The 26,862-nt window shown below is 35.8% G+C and overlaps 1 protein-coding gene across 1 annotated transcript in view; it reads right to left on the bottom strand.

The window, feature by feature from the left end:
- The window catches only part of bwa (alkaline ceramidase), a 51,445-nt gene that overhangs the window by 1,440 nt on the left and 23,143 nt on the right, over positions 1 to 26,862 (bottom strand). The window contains exons 3-4 of the mRNA XM_067285870.1: positions 18,529 to 18,666; positions 12,803 to 13,054 (exon numbers count right to left, since the gene is read on the bottom strand). Of these exons, the coding sequence (XP_067141971.1) occupies positions 12,803 to 13,054; positions 18,529 to 18,666 (390 nt within the window). The remainder of the gene's footprint in view (positions 1 to 12,802; positions 13,055 to 18,528; positions 18,667 to 26,862) is intronic.

The following is a 26,862-nucleotide window of genomic DNA, read 5'->3' as shown; positions in this document are numbered from 1 at the left end:
CTTTCTCAAATTCGACTCGGATATCTGCTTTTTTTTTCTTTTGCAACACAAAACGTCGATTCTTTCTATTCTTTAATAAAACGTATTTAGAGAAAAATGGCTTTTACCGCGTTACTGCATCGCACGCTTCAATTACGTAAAAAGTTCAACAAACTATTATTATTATAACGGCAAAAAGTTTTATAAAAAATCACCACACTAATAGCCACGGAGGAAATTTGTTTAGCGTAATGCGAGGTACGAGGTTTATTATTAAAACAATAAACGCTAATTCGTCGTGGACGGTTTCTCCTATTGCAAAATTTTCGGTCACCCTCCCGTAATGTTCGCCGGTTTCCTATTTAAATAAACGACCATTTTACCCAAAGTCTTCCTCGGAGGCGTTATTTACCTAGTCTTGGTTTATAATTATTTCTCTCTCTGGCGATTCTCGACGCTATTTCGCCCGTTGTCGATTTTGACGCCTTAATTATTTATAGTTAGGACCTAAGCCGCATTCGGTACCGTTGCCAAGCTTTAATGTAGCTGGACTTTGCCTAGCTCGTGCCAGAAGACTACGGGCGCCGTAACTATATCGTTCTCCACCCACGCTTCACTTGGTGGGCGAGTTCGGAGTATTTAATCCTTTTTTCGGGTGTACGTATTTTGTATTTTCCGGGTGTTCCATACGTCTACGCCATGCCATTTTTTTGTCCAAGTAGGTCGTGTCCCAATATACTATTGTATAAGGGATAATTTGTGCGCGTTGTTTTATACCACCCTCGTACGTTTGCAGTACGGTTCCCGGACGTATAGCACTTTGCGCGCAAGCAAATAGCAAACGTAATAAATAGAAAACAATACATTTTGATGTGACCACGTGGGTTAGCTCGATCTGTGCTAATGGTTTTCAATTCGACGCCGTGTGTTGCGTACTTTGTGCACGGTGCGGCATTTCCTACCGGCGTCGGGTAAGTTGACCCTCTTCAAATTTGATTTTTTACTTTTTTCGTGTTTACGTAAACCCCGTTCGAAGAGACGTCCGTAATTTGATGTAGTTCTGTCGATGCCATCCTGGCCGAGATTAGCGTACTGTACCTACGGTGAAGCTCCTCCCTGCTTCCCAGTGTCTGTCTTATGTACTGTACAGTACTATCTTATGTTGAATCCGGATCGGCGTCGTGCAGATTTGTGTATTAGTTTTGTCTGCAATAGTTACTGCTTTGTGTAATTGTCATGTCTTATAACGAAAAACTCGGTATTTGTACTTGTTTATAAAGATTTACTATATCGTGTCTTCTGGCTTCGTGAGAGTCAGCTATTCTGCAGAAGAAGAGTGTTATATTTTGTTAGTGTTTCATTTTCCTTCGGAACTATTCCAGCTGTGAGTGTGAAAGTGTGCGCGCAGTGTCTGCCGGTGTAAAACTCCAAACAAATATGTGAATAGTGGGATAATGTATGTTGACTGCTTAGAGGTGTTTTGCATTCGACTACGTTATTAGTATTGCATTTAATCCGTTGTTGTATTTCTTTGTTTGTGTCTGCCTTATTCGTATGTGGTTCTCTTGGCTTGGCCGGCCGGAATCTTAAATATTTCTAAACTTGGAGACGGTCTAATCCGCGGATGACGCGAAACGGGCCTTTGGAATCCGGGTTCGCGTATTTTGTATTCGTTTGGGCCGAACTCCATTTGTATGTCGGTGATATAGGTATATAATTTTTAATGGCGGATGCAATCGTGTTTCGTGTTTTATCTTGTTTTATGTGGTTTAACTTATTGGACGGTGGGTTTAAAAGTCGGAGAGAACCACAAATGCTGGAGATGGGGGATTTTCTAATCCTTATGTGTATTTAGTTTGTTATAATATGGTTGTGTGCCGTGAAGTCGGAGGTGCAGTGTTGTTCTCCGGTGGTGCATTGTGTTTTCTAAAAATGTAATAAATGTTGGATGTATTTTGCACACGTGTAATGTGTATTAACAGCGAACACGGGATGTCTTCAAATGCATTCCTATAATCTATGTACAGGGCCGTGCCGTGCTACGAGGCAGAGCGGCGCCGCATCAGGCGGCATAAACAGCGAAATCAAATTATTTGAAGCCTTCAATAACTAAAATTTTTACGCAACGCTTTTCTATATTGATCTATGTTATTCCGATATTGATGTATACGATTTATGATTTATCGCACGCCTCTGCCTAAGTGCTTTCGGTACCCTTTGATTTCGGTTTATGGTGCAGATGCATTGTTGGCGAGCGCTGGCCAAAAGGCTTTTGACGCGACAGCGCAAAGCTACTGTTTTTGTTTGTAATATACCGGGCGACCGCTCCTAAAAGCCGAGGCGGCAATTATCATAAAAGACAATTACGCACGTAACGTGTTGATGTTCTGCTTTGAGCTTAAATTATTGACAATATTTGATTTTAACGTTAGTTTGTCTCGAGAAGTGGCAAGTGGCTGTGCTGTGTTTAAATCAGTAAATTAGACATACATCTGTATCAGTATAATATTTTTGCGTTTATACTAGTTGAGTTTTTTTGTGTTTAAAAAATAGATCAAGTAAGAGAATTATTGTTTTTTACAGCAATTGTAGTTACTTATTATCATCGAAAAGGATTATGTTGTGACAGTGACAATTGAATAGGGACTGGAATTAAAAAGTAGCATTTGCATAGACTGGGTATATATCAGGTGCGGAACGTGTGCCTGTGTGTGATAGATAAAGTTATTTAAGTAATATTGGACTACTTTTACATTCTGTGTGTGATAGAGTTGCTTTATAATATTTGCATTTGCCCACTTTTGCGTTCGTTATTTTTTACTAAATACGTATACGTTGAAGTGGAGACAATACATTGACAAGTTAAGGAAAGGCATATATCAAAACGGCTGCTAGCAGTCAATTTGACAGATATTCGTTATCTATTTACTAGCAGACGAGCCTGGCGTTGCTAGTGCAAAAAGTAACGATAGCGAAGATTAAGATTTTTAGATTATAGCCGATCTTACCCGTTTACACCGGGTACAAGAATTAGGTCTCGCTCTTCCGAGATTAATTAGAGAATTTTTACATGGTCTAAAAATATGTTCGAGTTTTTGCAAAGACGCAAAAATAACCGCATCTAAAATAGTACAGTAAAGCCCAGTTCTTTAAGATAATCATTAACCCTCTCCCTCCCCCCGCGGGGGAATTTCAAAAAAGCCCTTCTTAGTGTAGGTTCTCGTGACGTACCCTAACTGTGTATCACATTTCAACTTTCAACTTCTAACCGTTTGGGATCTGCTCTTATCATCATCATCGACCCATCTCGATTATATTATAAGGTTACGTTCTGTTACCTACAAATCTTACTAGTTTTGCAACTCATTTCTATCGTTATTTTATCTACCCTATTTGAATAGCACGATAAGCATCATCATATTTAATCCTTTTCAATGACCCCCTCCGGGCTTTGCGAAGGACTGAATTTTTATTTAATATTTTTCGCCCTCGCATTATTTGCAAGTGTTGAACAATGACGAAGTCGTCGAGAGAAGTTGGTTGATTTATTCTGTTATAAACGATGCTGTTTTTGCTATTGTTGTATTTTATTTGATAATTCGTTCGCTATTAGTGACTGGCCCAAAAAAGGCTATTCTGACCGGGGAAATCTTCCAATGCACGAAAAGTCTGTAAATCACAGAAATGCTTTTAGAGCGTGGAAAAAATTGGACATTCGATCGAAACAGATAAACTATTGACGCCGAATATCGACGAATTATGGATATAGAAATTCGGCATCGAAAGGAGTTCTAAAAAGATTTATGTCAATAATTAGACTATTGGCCTCGCAATGCTTAGCTTTTCGTGGAACAACCGAACATTTGTTTCGGCTTAATAACGGAAACTTCCTAAAGTTGATAGAATTGCTTTCCGAGTTTGATCCAGTTATGGAAGAACATATCGGGAGAGTCTGATAAATGGTCTGTGACTTATCTAAGCAATAATATACAAGACGAATTGATAAATTTGATGGGAAATGTAATTTTAAGCAAAATTGTCGAAATAACAAAAATCGCTAAATATTTTTCGATAATCGCCGACGTAACCCAGACGTAAGTCACATTGAACAGCTCTCATTAACGATAAGAGTTGTCGCCTTTAACTCCATTCAAAATAAATACGAAATCGAATAATTTTTTTATTGGTTGTTTGAAGCTCCTGATTCAACTGGACAGGGTTTGACGGAACTCATTCCGACACATTTGGAAAAGTTAGGTTTTGAGTTAAAGTGGCTTAGAGGACGAGGCTACGACAACGGAGCTAATACGAAAAGAGTAAGAAAGGGTTACAAAATAGAATACTTAAAAAATATCCAAGGGCGTTTTATGTGCCCTGCGCGTGTCATTCTTTAAACCTAGCTATAAATGATGCAGGGTCTTCTACAGAAACAACAACTCTCTATTGTACAAGTACTTTACACTTTTTTTTCTGGTTCTACAAAGCGTTGCGAAGTGCTAAAAAATATGTTTCACGATTAACTCTAAAACCATCGAATGCCACTACACGATCAAGCAGTATAAGGTGCGTTTCAAATTTATACGGACACGAAAAAATTAAAGTGAAACCCAAATTTGCTGCATTAAGTGACAAATGTCTTATTAAAAATAACATGGATTTGCATGTTTCCACACTGCAAAATAAGAATTTTAATCAAACATCAACATTTTGTCACTGAAAATAATATTTTTGAAAATTTTGTACAAAAAAACTGTTACATATTTATCTGGACAGGCACTCATTTCGTGACTTAAATAGAATATTGTTTAGTTTCGAGCATTGAAATATGCAAATTAGCTTACATATCTAATTGTAATACAAATTCTTTATGTTGTTCAAAGTTCTAAAATGGGTAGAACAAAGAATTTATCTGATTATGAAAAAGGGCAGACCGATGTCTATAAATCACGAGGCAAGTCAATAAGAAAAATTGCGGCATATATAAATCGTCCAAAATCAACTGTTGGTGATTATTTATCAAAAAGACGTGGCAAGGATGTACCAAAATTCGAGACGGGTCCAAAACCCAAGCTTACACCTCGAGATTCTAGACAAATCATCGAGGTTTGCTCCACAAAACAAACATCGGTAAGAAAAATAAAACAAGAATTAGACTTGCCTTGTAGCGGCACAACAGTGTGGAGAGTTTTAAATAAATCTCCAATGTTAAAATTCAGAAAAAAAGCTGTAATGCCACCACTTTCATTAAAGCACAAAAGCGACAGACGTGATTGAGCGCAAAAACACGTGACAAGGTCCAAAGAATGGATTGAAGTTTTGTTCGGTGATGTAAAAAAATTCGACTTAGATAGTCCAGACGGTTGGAAGTATTATTGGCAAGATTTAAGAACCAAAAAACAAATATTTTCAAAACGCCAAATGCGTGGGGGATCAATAATGGCGTGGGGTGCGTTTTGATTCAATGGAACCACAGATTTAGAATTTATAACTCAAAGAATGAATTCAGAGAAGTATCGAGGCATGCTTGAAGATCATTTATTGGAAGCTGGACCAAATTGAATCTTTCAACAAGACAATGCCCCCGTGCATGCCTCTAAATCAACAAAAAATGTGGTTTAAACGTAAAAATGTTAATCCGATGACACGACCTGCTAGAAGCCCTGACCCGAATCCAATGGAAAATCTTTGGGGATGATGGTTTGTACAGTTTAGGCCCATGAAAAGCAGTTTTCCACAATTCGTGATTTGAAGGCAGCAATTTCAGATGCTTGGGATAAACATAAGATGAACTTCAGAATTTAATTGAAACAATGCCTAATAGAGTATTTAATGTAATTAAGTTAAATGGTGGTTACATTGACCTGTGGCTGTACGCCATATATTTTTGTACATATGTATTATAGATTTAATTAGTTTTAATAATTTTCTCTCTTTCTTAATCCTTCTTTCTAATTTCCTTTGTTCATTGTACTGGCTTCTGGGAACAGGGGCTTTCCACTCCCCACCAACCAGGGGCCGTGTGGGACAAAGACTTCGAGTCGAGGACGAGTTAAATCTGGGTCACGAAGGGTCACTTTTTCTCTGGCCGGACGCGAAGAAGCACGGACGAAAACGGCGAGCTCGTGAGACGGAATTCAACGAGGGTCGAATAGAGAGCCGTGAGGTGAGGATCCGGAATGTAAAATCAGACACACCGAAAAAAAATTATAGTAGAAGATATTTAAAACATTGACGAACCCAGAGACACGCAGAACAAAGCACCAGCCGGCATCGGAGTTCAGCGAGAACAAGGGTACCCCATTATCCTATCAATTCTTCTCATTTCCCTATGTCTATACTTTTCTATCTTTAGGTTTAATTTAGTTAAGAATCGCACAGGTTTGATTAGTATTGCCGGGCAAGTAGTTGCCAAGAAGGTAAGCTACTTGGGTTATTGTTACCATCGGACGGTAAGAGAAGCTGGACCGAGGGAATCTAAAAGAACTCATCTGTATAGATTTGTTTATCGCGAAATTAAATTTGTTTGAATTCACGTGTCTGTGTATTCCTATCGCGCTTCACACTTCACAGGCCATTAAATTGTAAGAAAACTTTGCAATTTGAAACCTGTCCAGATAAATATATAACAGTTTTTTTGTACAAAATTTTCAAAAAAATAATTTTCAGTGACAAAGTGTTAATGTTTGATTAAAATTCTTATTTTGCAGTGTGGAAACATGTAAATCCATGTTATTTTTAATAAAACATTTGTCACTTAATGCAGCAAATTTGGGTTTCACTTTAATTTTTTCGTGTCCGTATAAATTTGAAACGCACCTTAGATGCGTTAAAACCTTTACAATTTTAACTTTGTGAAATATATGATGCATTATTCCAAATAATAGAAGACGTCAACAGAAACTAAAGTTAAAGCAAGGAAGTTAGCAAAAAATATTAAAAATATGAGGTGTAATTCTATGGCACGATATTTTATTTGAAATAAATTCAGTCTCGAAGCTATCGCATTCTAACTATAAATTTGTGAGATTGTGCAAGGATGTTATCAGAAATCATATAAAAAGTGAAAAGTTATAGACAATCTGGATACCATCGGATGAAAATTGCTGCTAATGAGATTGCAGAGAATCTCAAATGCAGTAGAGAATTTCCTGGCGAAACTGAAGTTAGAGCTAGAAGGAAAAAAGCATCAATTTGACTATGAAGAAGCTGTCGATTAACCCTTAACAGAAGAGAGTAAATTTAAAATAAAATTTTCAATTATATTCTGGACACTACTCTTAATTCTCTGAATAAACGATTCACGATTCTGGAAACCCATAGCAAAAATTTTCAGTTTTTATATGACATTTTAAAACTCAAGGATTTAGATGAGAAAATGCTAGAAAATTATTGTACTAGTCTCCAGTCAATACTTTCGGTCGAAAATGAATCAGATATAAATGCAAATGACTTCGAGAAGAATTACGTGATATACCCCAAATGCTACTATATTCTATGACGGTGTTCCGCAACCTTTCTCTACTCGTGGCACACCTACGACTCGACACGACTCCACGCGGCACACCAAAATGTTATTCCCCGCAAAAACGTATATATGATACGATACTATTAACAGAATTTCGTAATGCCATAAACCTATTATTATTATTATGTTGGGTTTTGTGAGTTATACTCGGTTGACACCGATGGCTATGTAGTATGCCAGACCGGAGTCGAGGTATAGTAATTTCAAAACAAGACAAAAATTAAATAAGTGTGTCGGTGTATGTCTGTATTTAGGAATTTCCTAATAATATGGTGTGTATTCAATATAGTGTCCTTCTGCAGTGTGATGTATACGTTTCTATTCAATTTTAATGTTCCCAGACTTTTGTGTAGCGTGTGTGGTATGACACCTGTATAGGAGAGAACGACAGGTACAACAAGCACCCTATTCATCCTCCATAGATGCCTTATTTCCTGGGAGAGTTCTGTGTACTTGCTGATTTTTTTCAGTGCGTGTGATTTGTACATTGTGAGTGTTTGGAATGGAGTGTCTATAATGTATGTGATTTTATTGTGTTTGTCAATGCGTGTGATGTCTGGTCTGTTGTGGTAAATTGTTTTGTGATTATGGCTCTGTCGTACATTTTGTGCGTGTTGTTTTCCAATACTGTCTGTTGAATGTAGGCCTATTTGTAATATGTATAATTTGTGTTTCTTTGCAAGCTCTTGATGTATTTGCTTATGTCTATGTAAATTATTTGTCTTTGCCAAGAGCTTGCAGCCGGAAGTGATGTGTTGTATGGTTTCTGGCATGATGTGACATTTTCTGCATGTGTCATTTGCGAGTGTTGTATCTTTGAGTATGTGTTTTCTGTAGTTTTAGTATTTATGACCCGATCCTGTATGGCAGTCTTGAATCCTTCTGTCTCCCCAAAGAAGCAACCGGCTGTTTGACGCAGTTTTGTCGACAGAATCCTGGGCCGGGTCGTAGGGATTTCTGCCGTGGGGTGCCTTTCGCACCCACGATTGCTTTAATGGTGTCTATGCTATTTATATGTTGTGTGTGTTTAATGGTGTATTATTTGAGTCTGCTAGAGTTACTGCTTTATGTAACTGTGACGTTTCTTGTATAAAAACTCTCGCAGTGTCTCTATTTGTTTGTAGTGGAGGTTAACTATGTCGATCGGGCCACGACCGCCATCTTTACGTGGAAGGGTTAATCTTTCTATCGTGGATTTGGGATGATGTTGTTTATGCCTAGTAACTGTTACTCTTGTTTCTATTTGGTGTTGGCCCAAGATCTGTGCAAGTCCAATGTATAACTCCAAAAGAATAAGTGAGTACGGGACGACATGTGTGTTTATTGTATTAACGTCGTCTTATTTCGTCAGTGCTGCGGCAGAGAATGAAATGCAAGCATAAGAAACACAGCAACTGTGATAAAAAATATATAAATAAAACTTGAAATTAATAAAATATGTAAAAGTTCACGTCACACCTGTCACCTTGTGACGGCACACCAGTTTCAGAACACTGTTCTATGAAACCTTTGGATGTTTTAAATAATTTATGCCAGAATAACTTAATTACTTTGTATCTGAATACTGTTGTAGCTCTGAGAATTTTATTAACACTCCCTGTCTCTGTAGCTAGTGGGGAAAGAAGTTTTTCCAAATTAAGATTAATAAAACACTACTTAAGAAGTTCAATAAGCCAAACAAAACTTAAAAATCCATCATTAATTTTTATTAAATCTACATTGGCTGCCACTCTAGATTAGCAAATTCGTTAATTAGGGACGTGTAAAGTTAAAGTCAGAAGGGTAAAACTGTAGTAGATTGTTGTAGTTGGTTGCTACTTGATATCATTATTTTAAAGTAGTTTATATTTTCAAAATAAAAATAGTATTTGTACAATTTGTGCAGTTTTTTTTAAAATCACAATTGAAGGTTATTTTAAAGAAAAATATTTAAGGGGCGGCATTTTGAAGACTTGCATCACACTAGAAAATCTACGAGAAAATCTATGGCACGGCCCTGCCCTGTCTATGTATGCTATGCAGGTTTGTGTTGTTTGTGTATTTGTCATAAAAAAAACAACCTATGTGTAATTTTCTTTGTATCCCTTGTTTCTATGACAGCTTTTTGTTGTTTGTTTTTTGGCATTATTGGTATTATTTAATTGTTTGGGTCAATGTAATTTAGTAAACTGATTTTGGAACTATGTACTGTACCTAGGAATCTTGAAAAACCAGCTAAGTCTCAAAGTCAGTTCGCCAAATTACATTGATGTGAACGAGTTTTTCTGTGTTTTATGAGGATGCCGTGTCAGTTTACGTGCCTATTTTATGATGCAAGATGTGATGTTCTAGTGCTGGAAGGTATACAATTTGTCTGTGTAGTCTTTAGTATTGTCATTTTTAGGTGTCATGTATGCAATTTGCTGTGTATGAAATTTTGATGAATTGCAATTGTTGATTTTGTGTGTAAAATGTTTGGCTGGCTATAAATGCAGAGATATAAATTTGAAATTGTAGATATGTACACCAGGCATCTGACAACTGTATTCTTTGTATTGCATTTTGGATATCGTGTATGTAATATGCATATACAACAGAAGGCATGATTGGTATATTTTGCATGTTCTGTTCTTTCTCCTCAATGTAACTTACTTCATCGTTGGATGTGACTAGATCGGATCCAAGAACAGACCAATAGTCTGTTCTTTTCTTATTGATACGCAATTTGCTGCAAATTTGATATGTGCTAGTTATATGTATGTAAAAAACATCATTGTTTGCAAATAATTAAATTTGTTGTTTTAATAGATTACAGACTTTGCATTGTTTCAGTCTTTGTGACTTGACTGCAAGTTTTAAAGAGTAAATGTATTTCTGTATGTATTGTGTTGTTCATGTTTCGTGTGTGTTTTAATTTTCTTGACCAAATTTGCATTCTTAACATCCAAATTATGGAAAGAGATGGTAATGTTTTTAGTGTCAACTTGCATAATTGTTGTCAAATATCATTTATTTTCATGTTTCTATTATTCTATTCCAGGCAATGTTGTGATTTGTGTGCAGTTTGATTTGTCTGTGATGGTATTTTAAAATAGTGGTATGTTATTACAGTGACTGTACTGCAACAAACTGTAGGTTTTTTTGGTTATATTTTGATAGCATAGTGTTTCCCCTAATTATTTTGATGTGTTTATTTTGATTATTTGTAGTTTCTGAGTGGGATCTAACCCTACATATTTAATGAGGATATTTTGAAATAAATGTGAATGCACTAATTAATTCTGTGTCTAAGATCTTCCATTTTAATTGTTATGATTTCTATTTTATGTATGCTTTCATTACCTATTGTTATTAGGTGTTGTCAATGAGTGTTTCATCTTCAATGTGATCGTTGTTTGTTGATGTATCTGTTCCGCAACTCCTTGTTTGATACGTTCAAATGTTTGTGGAATAATTGTTTTTGTGTACAATTATTCTTTTCTGATCAGCAACTCTTTATTCTGTAATAGTGAGAGAAAGTTATTTTTATGATGTTTCATGTAGTCTGTAGGCAGTCATGTCTTGCGTCTACTTCATCTGTTGGTAGCATTTTCTGGCCTTGGTGGTCAATGAGTGGATTGCCATTGAAGCACTTTGGCTGGGTTGTTATTGATTATTATGTGAGAGTGAGGTGGCATTTGTTTTTGTAATGCAGTAGCCATATGTGTACCAATGCTGCAAAGAAAACTACAGTAGAGTTTTCAAACTAGAGCCTCTAACCTCTAAATGCAGATTTGTTAACCTGGATCATGTCTAAGCCAGCATTCTGCAGAGAGTATGTCAGCAATTTTCTTTTTCTCAACAGAAATGGATGTGCTTGTATGTTACATTTTTTTTTTTTTTTAACTCAACCACCTCTAACATGGAGAATGAATGCTGCTTATAGCCATTCTTTGCTCAATTTATTCCCATTTCTTTACTTCCATTTCCCATTAGACTGTACTTGACTGTACTACTATACTTCAGCCAACATTACCCTATGGTTCATTAGGGCTACTAGGCTCTATTATTGATTAGATGGTGGCTGTCAAGAGAGTTATATATTAATAGTCTATTCAATAAAAGATGAATTTTTTAAGATCACTTCTAATGAGCAGTTAATGTCCTTAATGATTAAAACAGGTAATTTAATTATTATAATGCTAGGAGGCTATACTTTTGTTTCTTTCATTGCTATGAAGTAAATTTTAACAACTAAAATAATTACATAAATTTAAAGCAATAGGTCTAGCTTAACTGTGCAATGTTTTATATTGTTTACAGAAAATAGCATAACTTCTCAGCCATTATACTGAAGAAGATTAAACTTAAAAATGGTGTCATTAAAAAAGGAAGCAATAAAGCAAAATGGTAAATTTTCTTGTTGTTTCATCTAAAATATTTTTTTTTCCATTTCACTTATTATAAAATAACTGCATCCACAAAGAATTACTGACAGATGCTAACAGATATGAAATGAAGAAATGTGGAAAAATGGGATGTCTGAGACAGTGCCTTCTGAATTTCAAATGGATTTAGTGGTGTGTTTTACACAGTAATACAAAGGTGCAAAGTATACACACTGCAGTGCTGGTTATACAATGATTATATTTTTATTTTAGCAACTTTCTGCAGATAATGTACAGGAAATTACAGTCTGTTCATTACTAAAATGCAACATTATCTAGAAAGATATCTGATGTGAGAGAGTAGCAAGGATATGGTAAATATTTGTGTATTTCTTAAATTTAAAACCCCTTTATAGCATTTGCTACAGGCTCTGCACTGCCAGATTAAGCTAGTGTGACGATCACACTAATCAAAATTTGATTATTGTTATAGAATATCTAATGATTGTGTTTTAGGACTTGCTATTTCTGACAGCATTAAAATAACTGATAACATCTTCAATTACAATAAGAAGAATCTACTATATATATAAAACATTTTCATTATAACATAACCAAATGACTGACTCATAAAAATTAAAACTTTAGCAAATCACATTTGTTATACAATAATAATTATTAAAATGTAACATTTATATAATACAAGTTTTATTATAATTTCAACATTGTTATGAAAAAAATATCAGATCTTTTCATTACGATGTTGAAATTATAACAACTTATATAAACTACACAAAACCTAAACAAATTAAAGATTTTTTAGAATCACATTTTTGAAGACATCATTATAAATATATTAATACTAAATCACAAATCAGGATTCATTAAAATCAATTATATTAAATATTTGAAGTTCTAAATGGCTACTTGCATTGAGTTTTGTCTGACTTACTTATCGGTCGGCCAGTACATGAGAACTGGAACCTTTTCGGGAACTTCGTTCCAGGCATCAAAATAGGCAAATAGCACACAAGCAGTATAGGCAACAATAGCTATCAGCAAATGCCAAGCTCCATGCAAATAGGGAAAATTGACAGCAGACCACATATCACAAAACAGACGATCATTGATCCAGCATGCAAGGGCAACTAACCATATAATGGTGCATCTCAGTCCCAGACGGACCACTCGTGCATTCCGACACCTAAAAAGAATTGGAGAAAATCAAAAATCCATATATGTATGCAAACTATCAAATTTATTATTATGAAAAAAAATTTATAAAAATTTATATATTTTTAAATAGATGATAAAACTATTCAACAAAAGTAATAAAATTCATTAAGCAATGCCATACAATTTTTTAAAGAAAACAGCAGCAATAAAATTTCTGTTAGACATCAAATTTAAAGCGCACACTATTCAAATTTTGGAAATCTTTTAGTTGTCATCAGTAAAAATTATTTAGATAAGGTGCACCTGAACAGAGTTACTAACAAACATGTATTAAAAAAAATCTGAACTTAATCTCAATATTGGTGTAGAATAAACAAAGCTAAAGAAACTTCCGTTTAGTTAGAAATTGTGATTACTTTTTGTATGTATGTATTTTGTAAAAACAGTAGTTTGACGTTTTCTGTTTTCCTACAAATTATCAGGGAATGTCACCAGTGTGATGTTCTACGCAAAAGAGAATAACAAAGTATGATACACAAGGAACAGACTTTATTTTTGTATTCAAACAATGAAATTTCAGGTCCCAACTCTGATACAACTCCCTGATTTTCCTTTGTGATAATAATACAAGGTGTGTTCCATAAGTAATGCGACCAATTTTTCATGATGCGACGATACGCCGTAACTTGTTCTAACCTGCTGTGCTAGGTGGCGGGGGGTGTTAGCTTCGAAACTTACCCGGTCTCGTTTGCCTCCAAGCTGCCGGCGGGTGAGGACATTCGTTCCTGTGAACCCCGTTTTGAATTAATGTAACAGGACGCGATGGATCATTTTGTGGAGCAACGTTATGCTATCAAATTTTGCATTAAACTTGGAAAGTACGTCACCGAAACCTTTACATTAATTCAGCAGGCCTTTGGGAGTAATTGCTTGTCCAAATCACAAGTTTTCTGATGGCACAAGTCATTCAGGGATGGACGAGAGGAGGTCACCGACGAACCCCACAGTGGACATCCATCTACTTCCGGAATCGACAAAAATGTGACACGTGTGCGTGATTGTTAAACTCTGACCGACTGTTGAGCCTTCAAATGATAGCAGACACTCTAAACATGATGAAAACAACCGTTTATCGCATTGTGACTGAAGATTTAAACATGAAAAAGGTGTGTGCCAAACTGGTCCCAAAAGTGTTGACCGACAAACAAAAGGACATGCAAGTGCTCCAGTGCCAAGAGCTCTTGGAAATGTGTGAAAATGATTCAAATTTTTTAAACTCAGTTATTACCGGTGATGAGTCTTGGATCTTTGAGTATGACTCTGAGACAAAAAGGCAGAGTTTGGAGTAGCACACCCCAGTGTCGCTCTGCCCCAAGAAGGCACGCACGAGCAAGTCTAGATCAAAACCATGCTCATTGTCTTCTTTGACGTCAAAGGCATTATCCACCACAAATTTGTACCTGCTGGGACCACTGTGAATGCAGCTTTCTACTTGGAAGGGCTCAAAAGAATGAAAAGGAGGGTCATGCGCTGCCGAAGCAACATCAAGGACGTGTGGAAACCTCATCCCGACAACGCGTCAAGCCACAGTACCTTCGTTGTCAACGATTTCCTGGCCAGGACCCACACCCCATTGGTTCCCCAGCCTCCCTACAGTCCTGACCTTGCTCTCGCCAACTTTTTTTAAAATTATTTCCTCGTTTGAAAGGGGCCATGAAAGGGAAACATTCAGACATGATTGTAAACATCAAGGCTTACGTTACATCGGCTCTGAAGGATATTCCGGAGAAGGCCTTCCAGAATGCCTTCCAGGCCTAGAAAGATTGCCTTCACAAGTGTATCGACGCAGGAGGGGGCTATTTGAAAGATTTTTGACTAATTGTAAGAATATGTTCAATAAATGATTTTTTATAAATTTGGTCACATTACTTATGGAACACACCTTGTATATACAATGAATTCTTCACGTGTGGGATGTTGTTACAATTAACTATAACTTCAAAAAACGAACCTGTTACCGGTGTAAATCTTCTTAAGAGCGTCTGGCTAACGTTTTCAAACCTAAAACAGTTCTTCAGGTGAAGATGGAATAATTTAAAAGATAGAATAGAACGTTTCAAATTGAACCGCTTCGTCCAATTCCGTCATGGCTGACATGCGCTGTAGTGTCCGGGTGTTGGTTATCGTTTATGCGTGTCTAAAAGGATTTGCCAGGCCGATGAAATGTCGATCTCTTCTTTTTGGTTGATGCAGATATTATTACAGCTCGTTTTATATATAGCGACCGCTTCTAACCATTTTTATATGTTCTGGGTGGGGCGTCGTTACGATGATTTTAGCCTTATCCAGTTCCGCGTTGATATCTTGATCAGACGCGTATCTACTTAGCGCCGTGTTGAGTTTCCGGTGTTGTAGGTCAGTGTTGTAGGGCATAACGACGCCCCACCCAGAACATATAAAATGGTTAGAAGCGGTCGCTATATATAAAACGAGCTGTAATAATATCTGCATCAACCAAAAAGAAGAGATTGACATTTCATCGGCCTGGCAAATCCTTTTAGACACGCATAAACGATAACCAACACCCGGACACTACAGCGCATGTCAGCCATGACGGAATTGGACGAAGCGGTTCAATTTGAAACGTTCTATTCTATCTTTTAAATTATTCCATCTTCACCTGAAGAAGAACTGTTTTAGGTTAGAAAACGTTAGCCAGACGCTCTTAAGAAGATTTACACCGGTAACAGGTTCGTTTTTTGAAGTTATAGTTATAATACCTGGTGTCGGTAAGGAGCAGAGAAGTACGTTACAATTAACAATTTTGATGAAACTAATATACAGTGGTGCGGATTTTACAATCACAGATCAAATTTTTAACTTAATAAGTTAACCTACTTAAAACTAAATAAAAAAAATAGGCGTATAGATTGAAAATGAAGAAAAGGAAGGATTCATAGAAAAGAGGTACCCAAAATCTAGAAGAATCTTTCGGTATGCTGGCTCGGTTCCGATATTAACGTCCTTACAGATGTGCTGCTCTGAACGTTTTATTCTTCTCAAAATATAGGAATTTCTCAGAGGAGTCTTCCACTTTAAAATCTTGCTTATGATCTTCTTATAATCTCTTACTCTGATATCATACACTCCAGCTCTTGTCAATTCCGAAATGACCCAGAGCCTTCTTTGTACACTTCCTGCTTCCTCGGTGTCTAACCAAAAAGTGTCTCACCCAAGTGAGTTTTACTCTCAGGGTTTCCTGCATTCTATTGTTTGTCACCCCCACACCCTGGTAGAGAAGGGTTGGGTTTGAAAATTCTCAGAATATGGAAAACAAAAAAAAACACAAGAGTAAAGGGATAGAAAGAAATAATTAACAAAATAAAATATAAAATTAAATCTATACATAAAATATGGCATACTGCCACACCAGTTTCTCAATTGGCATTCCTTTTCACTAAAAAACTTTGTAAAATAATTGCTTTTGTTAGAGAGATAGTTTATGTATTAAAGTTGTTAATAATATACTGAGTGGTTCCAAACTATGGAAACAAACTTCAGTAGTGGATTTCTGGAAGAACAAATAATAAAAATGGTCCTATTTACATCAAGATATACCCAGTCAGACCCAGATATACATGCTAACCTAACAGACGCTACCCTTATAAAAAAATCATTCCAAACCGACCATATAATGGAATTGGAAAAATTGGAAATATACAAGGCCAGCAAAGCAGGAAACTGCATAAATTATAAAGACAGCAATGCCATATCGTATGCATGGCAATATGCATGCCAGGGAGAACAACAACAGATGTGACATCTTACTCATGAAATTATGGGCTAGAGTATTAATATGCAATCGGTGAAAGCCTATAATGTGGAGGAGCATAAATAGCCAAATTAATTTACATCAAATAATTCGAATGCCTGTATTGATTGGCAGTTAATTTTTAAACTCTGTACATTCCAATTTTAGAACATTAATGAACCCGAAGCAGTTCTCGATAGAGATACGAAAACGTTTGTTTGAACAAGCTAATATTTTTATGTTTTACTGGAAATAGAAAGGTTTTAAAAAGATATATTCAGAAATGTAGCATGTTGTCTGTCTGCTAAACAGGTCCATGGTCAAGTATGTGGTGTAGTGCTATGAGAATACTCCATTATCACAAACAAGAGGATGTAACATTCACATACAGAAAAACAAATGGGAATAGTTGGAAGACAGCACAGTTATATCATGGTTATACTGTGAAGTGATGTGCAATCACTTGCATTGCGACCCATGGAGGATATTTTGAGCATCTATTGTGATTCTGCCTGAGGCATGTGTACCATACCTTTGTGGAACATTATATTCTGTGTATGCAGTTCATAATACTAATGGTATCATCTCTTTCAGCACCAATGCATTTCCAGACATATGTTAATATAACCATCTAGTTCTTTGTCCTGCTAAGAATCCATTCCTAAAGTTCGTCCGCACAGTTTAGAATCATGCTGTATTTCTCAATTAATAAAACTATGGTACAAAGCTAAAACTAGCAATATTTGTCAAATGTAATCATTTATCCACCTTTTTCTCAGCAACTGCAACTAATTATATCAACATACCTGGATTTTTTGCCGAGCATAAATTATTTTATTTCTTAAACATTTTCAACCTACTTATTATAGGCCATCTTCAGGCTTACGATTACTGTTCCAAAATTGAATGCAACATTTTTCGAATACATTTCATTTTAAATTTAAAAGATTTACAATAATTGTGTATTTTTACTGTTATTTGTTTATTGTATTTATTTATTTTTCATTTATTTAATTACACAGTTATTGTAAATCTTTTAAATTTAAAATGAAATGTATTCGAAAAACGTTGCATTCAATTTTGGAATGGTAATCGTAAGCCTGAAGATGGCCTATAATAAGCAGGTTGAAAACATTTGAGAAATAAAATAATCTATGATCGGCAAAAAATTCAAGTGTGTTGATATAATTAATAATCATTTATGTTTATAACCACTTGAAAGAGGATTTTTTGGAAGAAAAACCAAAATGTTATGTCTTTCAAATCCAACATTTATTCAAGTTCAAGAATTACTCTGATAACAATTTTCTTCCCAGATATTTTATTTAAATGCATTTCAGATAGGAGTTCTTGCCGATCCCTCTTCGGCAAAAGGTACAATCTGCAACCGAGTACACACCAATACTTGGGACTCTCCGACACGAATCGGAGAGTCCCCTTTACCGAAGAGGGATTGGCAAGAATTCGGATCTGAAATGCATTTAAATAAAATATCTGGGAAAAATATTGTCTTCCGAGTAGTTCTTAAACTCGGGTGAACATCAGATTCGAAGAACATAACATTTCAGTTTATTTGTCCAAAAAAATCCTCTTTTAAGTGGTTATAAAAGTTAATAAAACTATATCAAATTGCATACTATAATTAATATAACTTAATTACTTTGATAGGAAAAGCACATTTTATATCTTACCTTCGAAGCTCTACGCCCATAAGTATAGTCGACGGAAGACCAACAAACATTAAAAAAAAGGCATTGGTTGCAGGATGTATACAAGCAAGAATTGAACCAGCAACAGAAGCTACTAATATTATCTGCTGAAAAAGTTTTCTGGAAAAAACAAAAACAGAATAAAACACTCTTCTAAATGGTTGATGAATTTTTTATTAATTATTGGAAAAAATATCTGGACTACTGGTTTCCTATAAATCAACAATGCCAAAAGACTCAACATTATAATCATTAATCTCATAACATGTTTTAGCATTTTTCAATAAATGTTGAAGTAAAGACAAATAGTAAATAAAAAAAATTACATGTATATATTTTTTTTAAAATGGGACACACACCCTTTTTATACATTATACGGGGGAGGTTTGGTTTATTCGAGTACAGCAACACGACACACAAGCAATCTGCCGAAGAGAAATGCCTCTCGGGAGGTCTTACGGAAAACTGGCCCCAGGGGGGAGGCGTTACTAATACGAAGAAAACCCAGAAAAATCCACGTGGCCAGCCCGTCGATCGGGCGTGAACCCACGACCAACCACCAGCGTTCAGTGGTTTAGCCACTTGAAATGGTTTTTTATACAAGGCGAGTGTCCCATTTTAATTAGTCACTCCAAATATCTCTAAGACACAAGATGAAGCTATCTTGTAAATGAATTGGTGAAAATAGGTAAACTTCATTTTCTTAAATAAGAACCCTTTTTTTTCTGCATAATTTGATTCTGTATCAAAAATAAAGTTATGTAAAACATTTTTTTCAAAAGTGCATAAGAAGTTATGAGTTTTCCATAAGAAGTTATGAGTCTTCATTTTGTGTTTTATTTATACTTTAAATGTGTGTTTGTCTTATGGTATATGTCTTGTTCATTTTAATAATGTTTGAAGATTTGAAAGCCAAACGTGTATTTAATAATTTGGTTTGTACACCAAATTATAATATGTAACAACTGTATAACAACTGAAGAGGGATAATATGAGTCCAAAATGCATCTTGTTAAAGGTACTTAAAAATAAAAAAGAGAGAGAGATAATATACAGTAGTGATTATGATAAGTTTGGGAAAAAACAGCACTATTGGGTTACTGAAATAATAATTTGACGTTATGAGTGTTTGAAGTTTTAAGTAGATGTCACATGGTGCATGCACAAGAATCAGTAGACATGAAGTTCATTGAAAATGAAAGAAAAATGCTAAAAATCATTGAAAAATATTATTATTTGATAAGAGCAAGATCAACTGGTCTTTATCACATGCTTGATTGCTTTGACACGCAATGGCACTAGTTTTTGTGTCAGTTCATTATTTTAAGAAAAAAAAAATGATTATACCAAGTTAAAAAAAAGAAGCTTAAACTGTAAAAAAATTCCAGAGTCCCAACTAAGTACTGCACATTGCCTAGCCAAGATATATGAAACAATCTGTACTTGAATTTCAACATTTTCAAGTTTAATAAGCAAATTCACCACACATTCTCCTCAAATTTTATGAAAAATATATTTATTCAGGAATAAGAAATAATTCACTTTGAATACTGAACAAATCTAAAACTGCAAATAAGCTCAAAAATTATTTAAGATTCTTATTTTACTTATCTTTTTGACAACATTAATCACACAAAGCAAATCAAGAATTATAAAATCTTTCTGATTTTCAAAGAAAAGATAAGCAACTGTTCCACAACTAAATATTTTTAGGCTGTCAGTCCAAAGCAGTCACAAGTCAGGTACTGACTAACAGGAATAATACAATATTGTTTTTCTAAAAACGTACTTCACTCTTTGGATAAGTTCTATGTATCATATTTAAAAAATTAATTACATTGAGAAAAATAAGCATATTACAGATGTTTGGGATAGATTTGCAATTTAAATTTTATAATATAATCTCTCTACACACCGAAATTTGAAATAATTAAATAAATTCTTCTAACCTTTTAACCGGTGTCAATCCATTTTTAGAATTGCAAACGTGTTCGCAGCCCCTCCCGGGCTCTTCTTCAGGCTCGACGAAGCCTGAAGAGCCCAGGAGGGGCTGTGAAAACGTTTGCAATTCTAAAAATAGATCAACACCGGTTAAAAGGTTAGAAGAATTTATTTAATTTAAATTTTGTTCATTTATGATTTATTGTAATGGATTGCTTAATCAAGATATACTGTAGCTCTGACAGTGTATTAAAAGTTTTCCATATTCAGTAAAACTTATTGTAAAACAGCATAAAAATATATCAAAATCTAAAAATAATATTATTTTAATAAAATAATGTAAAAGATAAAAACTACTTCGAAAAAACTCTTATCTTAAAACCGATGGAGTCGGATAAAATCATTCTTTTTCTTATTTGTACTATATATGTTAGTACACGGAAAATTAATCTCCACTCTTTTCTGACGTACGGAGACTAGAAATTTCACGGTACTCTAATCTGTTTACTTAAAAATAAACCCGAATAAAATTAAAAATTGTAAGGCAAACAGGTAAATCTTGAGAGAGAAAAAATTTTTTTATTATTCATATTATATTACCCCAAATGCATTTCGCCATAAACGGCCTCCTTTTTTTCTTTCTCGAGATTTACCTGTTTGCCTTACAATTTTTAATTTTATTCGGGTTTGTTTTTAAGTAAACAGATTAGAGTACTGTGAAATTTCTAGCCTCCGTACGTCAGAAAAGAGTGGAGATTAATTTTCCGTGTACTAACATATATAGTACGAATAAGAAAAAGAAAAAAAATTATAACATTAAAACACTAAAATACAGTGATCTGTTTGGGTGAGTATCATTTGAAAGCTGTATCATAAAAAAACACATTTGTTGTAAAAAGTTCAAAGTTGACCACACTAGTGAGAGAAGATGGGAGTTTCAGTGGATAGTTTCATCACCTGACAATACTGAAAATAAAGCCAAACAATTGCTGCATTAAATAAAGCTACTTTACTGCTACTATTAATTATTACATAATTTGGCACTAGAAGTAAGAATTATGCACCATCTCTTATTAAATTTAATAATTAAATTGTTTAATATTGATTTAGAAAATTCTGGAAGAAAAAGAATTGACCCAGAGCAGGACTAACCCACAACTCCCACTTACTGTGCGGATGTATTGCCCGTTACTACCTGGACCCCCGTCCGATTCCTTGCTTCCAGACATATTTAATTAAGCTATAACCATTCTCGGTTACTTATGGTGCCAACAGGAGATGACTCTGTCTGTGGCATGTAATCACCTGCTATGACACTTGGCCGGCTATCGCATTACCCTGGCATCCAGCATGGTGTATATGTCTATATATATGTTATGAATATTGGGCTTTGATATGTTTATATGTATAAGTTTATATGTGTGTGTACATATACACAAACATACATATACAAACATCTCAAAGCCCAATATTCATAATAAAGTCAATCAAACAATTGTTCAACATTACCTGAAAAAGTTCCTCCTACAGTGCTTGTGCATGCTGTAAGCAATACAACTAATCAAACATACTACTGAGCCTGTTACCGGTGTGCGTCTTCTAATAAACAGACCGTTACGAACATTTTCGAACTCTCGGGTTCTTCTTCGGGTAACTAATAACTCCTGAACGAATGTAATTCAAATTAAATTCAATTGGAACACCAGTCAGAACTCTATCGTGTGAATATCGATAATGTCATTTGGGCATGCGCCCCTTTAACCGCTGTAGATTATTGTAAGTTCTTGTCTACGAGTGCCTGCCAGGCTGTTGACAGAGTGATTTCATCCTTATGGTTAATACAATTACCATCTTTGAGTGTAACCATGAAGATGTAAATAGCCTCTAGCAATCTAAGATGGTGTACGTGTTGCGTAGTGTGGATCATCTTTGCTTGATTGAACATTGGTTCTATGCCCAGGTCTGAGGCATAGATGGGTAGAGCAGAAGTGGTCCTCACATGTAGAATATTCACTGTGTGCTCTTTCATTCTCACTTCTAGGGAGCATTTGGTGGATCCTACATAAACTAGGCTTCTGTCCCATCTATAGTCCATGAGTGAGATGGTGTACACACCCGGGAGTTGTTCTTTGTTGAGGGTGTCTTTTCCATTCCATAAAATGTCAAATATTGTAGTACATCTTATATAAGCGATGCAAATATTCTTTTTCTTAGCTATTGCAGAGTATAGCAATTTAAGGTACAAATTGTATGTAACTGGGATGATACTGGGTGGAACTTCGTTGGGTGCCTGGGTTGGGTCTAGTTCTTGGCAATGGTGCCATCTGCAGATCAATTTACGTGTGATGGCAGGATGATCATGTTCTTTGGCTATATGTTCAATATGCCTCAGCTCATCTCTGAGAGCTAGCTGAGAAGACAAGTGTGTTAGGCCTGTTAATTAAGGCGTTAAAGGCTGCCATTTTATAATGGGGAGGGTCACACGACCCTGCCAGTATATATAGATGTTTTGACCCCGATTTATGGTATACTTCTGTGTGGATTGATGTTTGTTCGAACTTGATGTTAATGTCCTGGAAATGGGCCATGGAAGCATGAGCCTAGTCTATCTCTAGGGTCAAGCCATAAGGGTTATTGTTGAATGAATCGACAAACGCTGATATGTTTGGCTTTACCCTCCATAGGATGAGAATATTGTCGATGTACCTTTTATATAGTAAGTTGTTGGGTAAACGCTGAGGGATGATCCTAGATTCTAACTGCCTGACCGCAATCTCTCACAGGTCTGCTGCGGTAGGACTGTCCATTGGGACTCCTCTCCCTTGGGCGTATGTAATGTCATCGAATTGGAACAAGAAATTATAACATAGTAGATGTGCCAATTCTAGTATCTGTTGGTGCATAGTGCTATTGTTAACAACGTTGAAAAGTACATCTCTGATGGCACAAATTGCTGGTGGGAGTCTAATAGACGGGTACAGTGACTTAAAGTCTAAAACTGTTATGAAGGCAGGAGGTGCTGATATTTCCTTGGAGAATGATACTATGTCAACTGGGTTGGTCAGAGCATATGGGTATCCTTCCAAGTGGGGCAAAAGTAGTCTGTGTGTGAGCTTCTCCAGTTTAATGGTTGGTGCCCTGGCTTTATCTATAACTGGTCGTAGCTATTGTCCAGATTCATGGATTTTCACAAAGATGAACATCCTAGGAGTATCTGGAGATTCGATCATGATATTCTTTAACTCAAGGCATTTGGTAAGCTTTGTACTAGCAAACGTTTAACTCTTGCCTGTAATCTGTCAATAGCATTGTTGCTTACGATGGTACATTGGGTGCGGTTTATATGCTCTTTTAATTGTCGATTGTATGTATCACGTTTCATGAGGACGATGGATTTGGTCTTGTCAGCTCTGACCAATGTGACTTTGTTGTGGTGCATCCATCTTCTTGTGACTCCAAATTAGATTATCCAAATTAGATCTCAAGTGTTTCATATCTTGAAGTTGGGTGGATTTTTTAAGTGTGTCAATATATATCAATATCAAGTAATCCTACCGGTAGAGATTCCAATTCAAGGATAGGGTTTAAGTCTCCATGGTCGGAGGGGGTGCAAACTTAGGTTCTAAACTCAAGACTTTGACTGCATAAGTCAGTAACTTTAAGTCGTCCCAAACGAGGTATGAAAATGAGAGTTGTTGCAGATTCCGGGGTGTCTGCATCCTTGTGATCCATCGGAGTTTCTGTTGGCAGCGTGTTCCTTAAGGTGTTCGTTAGTCTTTCCTGTATGGCTACAAGCTGAGTGTTCTCTTGGGTTAAGGTGTAGGAGTTCTTATCAAAAAGTGCATTCTCAATCCTGACTAGTTCTGTGATATTGGTGTAACGAACCACAAGTATGTGCTTGAATAGGGCCATATGCACAACGACGAAGCACATACACAAAAGTGTTACACTATGACAAACTATACAAGTATTTGGTTTTCCACATCTAACAACTCAATTAATTTTCTGCCTACATCAGTGTAGGAACTATGATAATCAAACAAAATGACTTGTTTCTTCATTAAAAAATTCCATTCAATATTTAGTGGCTTTTAACTATTGACTTGCATTGTAAGTTTCAAGTGTGTACAGCAGTGGTTCTCAGTCCTTTTGAAGTCAGGGAACACTAAACTTTCACATTGTTTTCCATGGAACACTTACAATACATCACCTTTAAAGGAAGGGGTGGCAAACCTTTTTGAAATCAAGTGCACTCAGTCTAATAGATGACGACATTGGCATTTGCTAATTACATTCCCCATACAAAAATTATTTTACATTGTATTGATTCTTTTGCAACAATTTTTAATTGTCTATTTGTTTTTTCACGGAACACTTTAAAGTGGCTTCACGGAGCACCCGTGTTCTGCATACCACGGATAGAAAACCACTGGTGTACAGTACCAAAAAATAATAGAGAGGAATATGAATTGTGCTGTAAAAAAATGCAACACAATGAAAAATATCACACTTCACATTTAATCATGAAGAACCATCTTAGAAGCAACCATGTTCTTACCATTCAAAGTACTGTACATAAACAAAGGGTAATTAATGCCAACAATATAATTTGTGATGTCAAAAAAACATCTTGACGTTTCCAAGATATACTGTGAAAACAAACTGTTTTCTTCACTATTAAAGTCAAGTTGTTACATCTAAGAATGCAAATATTTTTGTAAAATTATTAATGTTATATATTTTAAATTCCTGTCTTATAAACCCAGGAAATGCCAGGTGTAACAAGCATATATATATATATAGGGGCAGTCAAATGAAAATGAGACAGATGGGAAAAAAGTAAGTAAACTGTTTATTATTTCAAATGTAATCACCATAACTTAATACATTTATCCCACTGTGTGAGACAAGACAGTCAATGCCTTCAGTTTCGTAGGCAACTGCAAACATTTTTTCAAATCATGGAAAAATGTTTGCAGTTGCCTACGAAACCATGATTGTACCCAGGCATGCACCTCTTCATCCAAAGCAAATTGACAGCCACAAATGTCTTTTTCTTCAGGGTTCCAAAAATATGGAAATTGCATGGGGAGAGATCAGGACTGATGGAGGATGTGTAAGGGCTTCCCAGCAAAACTTCTGCAGCATGTAGTTGAAACAACCTTGGCAACAGAATGATGCTGTCTGTCATCATTCCTGGGCGTTTGGACTTGATGGAATGCTTCAATTTTTGCAAAGTTTCCACGTACCGCTGTGCATTAATTGTGGCGCCATGTTCCAGAAAGTCAATGAGTAGTGGGTCCTTGCAGTCAAAGAAAAAGGTCATTATGACTTTCCTGGAGCTTGCATGCATGGCTTTGGATTTTTTTGGTGGGGTGAATCTATTTTGTAGTGCTCCGACACTATTTGTATTTTATTAGTTACTCTTTTGTATTATTATTATCATGTATCAGGTTTTGTTTTTTTTTTGTTTTATACGACTTTTGTCGTGAATTGCATTTTGGATGTTGCACCGACGTGTCGTGATTGGCTCGTAGCTGGTTACGTTGTGGATCATGTGATCTTGGGTAGAAAGGGGTATAAAAGGGAGAGGGCCTTTTTTTTTGGTTTCTACATGGGAGAGGGCCTTTTTTTTGGGTTTCTACATGGGAGAGGACCTTTTTTTTGGGTTTCTTCGGACGACGAGACGTTCTATAGGCCAGGAAGAATGGAGTTTTGGGGAAGAAATTAAAGGTAAGAGCTACCGTCTTCTTTTGAGAAGGGTGATGGTTTTTGAGCACGAAGAGAGAGAAATCCATTTCCATCTACATCACAGAGACTAAGGGGGAAAACTGTTGTGTTGAATTGTAATATAGACTACAAAGTGTGTGTGAAGAGAGACTTATTTTCAACAAACTGGCACTCAACGATCAACCCACGTGCAGATCAATTAATATGTAGTGAAAGATATAGGCTAATGGATTGGAGTGAAAAAAAAAAGGAAAAAGGGAAAATAGCCCTCAACTGAATACGATCTCCTGTGTAAATGACTAATATACAGGGTGGGCCAGCGAAAACGAAACGGCAGAGTGTTCGTGTTCGTCCAAGCAAAGCGCTCGGATAGGTCGATTTTACTCTCGAGGGGACATCTTTTGCAATAAAGTTTTTGCGATTCTGAATACAACAGACAACAAAAAATTTTAAAAACTCATTTATTTTGTATTAACTAAACAAGCATTTATTTCGAAAAAAATGTTTGTTTAGTTAATATTCAGAATCGCAAAAACTTTATTGCAAAAGATGTCCCCTCGAGAGTAAAATCGACCTGTCCGAGCGCTTTGCTTGGACGAACACGAACACTCTGCCGTTTCGTTTTCACTGGCCCACCCTGTATAA

The sequence above is a fragment of the Centruroides vittatus genome, unplaced genomic scaffold (genome assembly GCF_030686945.1).
Source record: "Centruroides vittatus isolate TY-2023 unplaced genomic scaffold, ASM3068694v2 scaffold_3046, whole genome shotgun sequence".
Lineage (NCBI taxonomy): Eukaryota > Metazoa > Arthropoda > Arachnida > Scorpiones > Buthidae > Centruroides > Centruroides vittatus.
The sequence above is the reverse complement of the archived record's forward strand: the minus strand, read 5'-3'. Positions and strand labels throughout refer to the sequence as shown.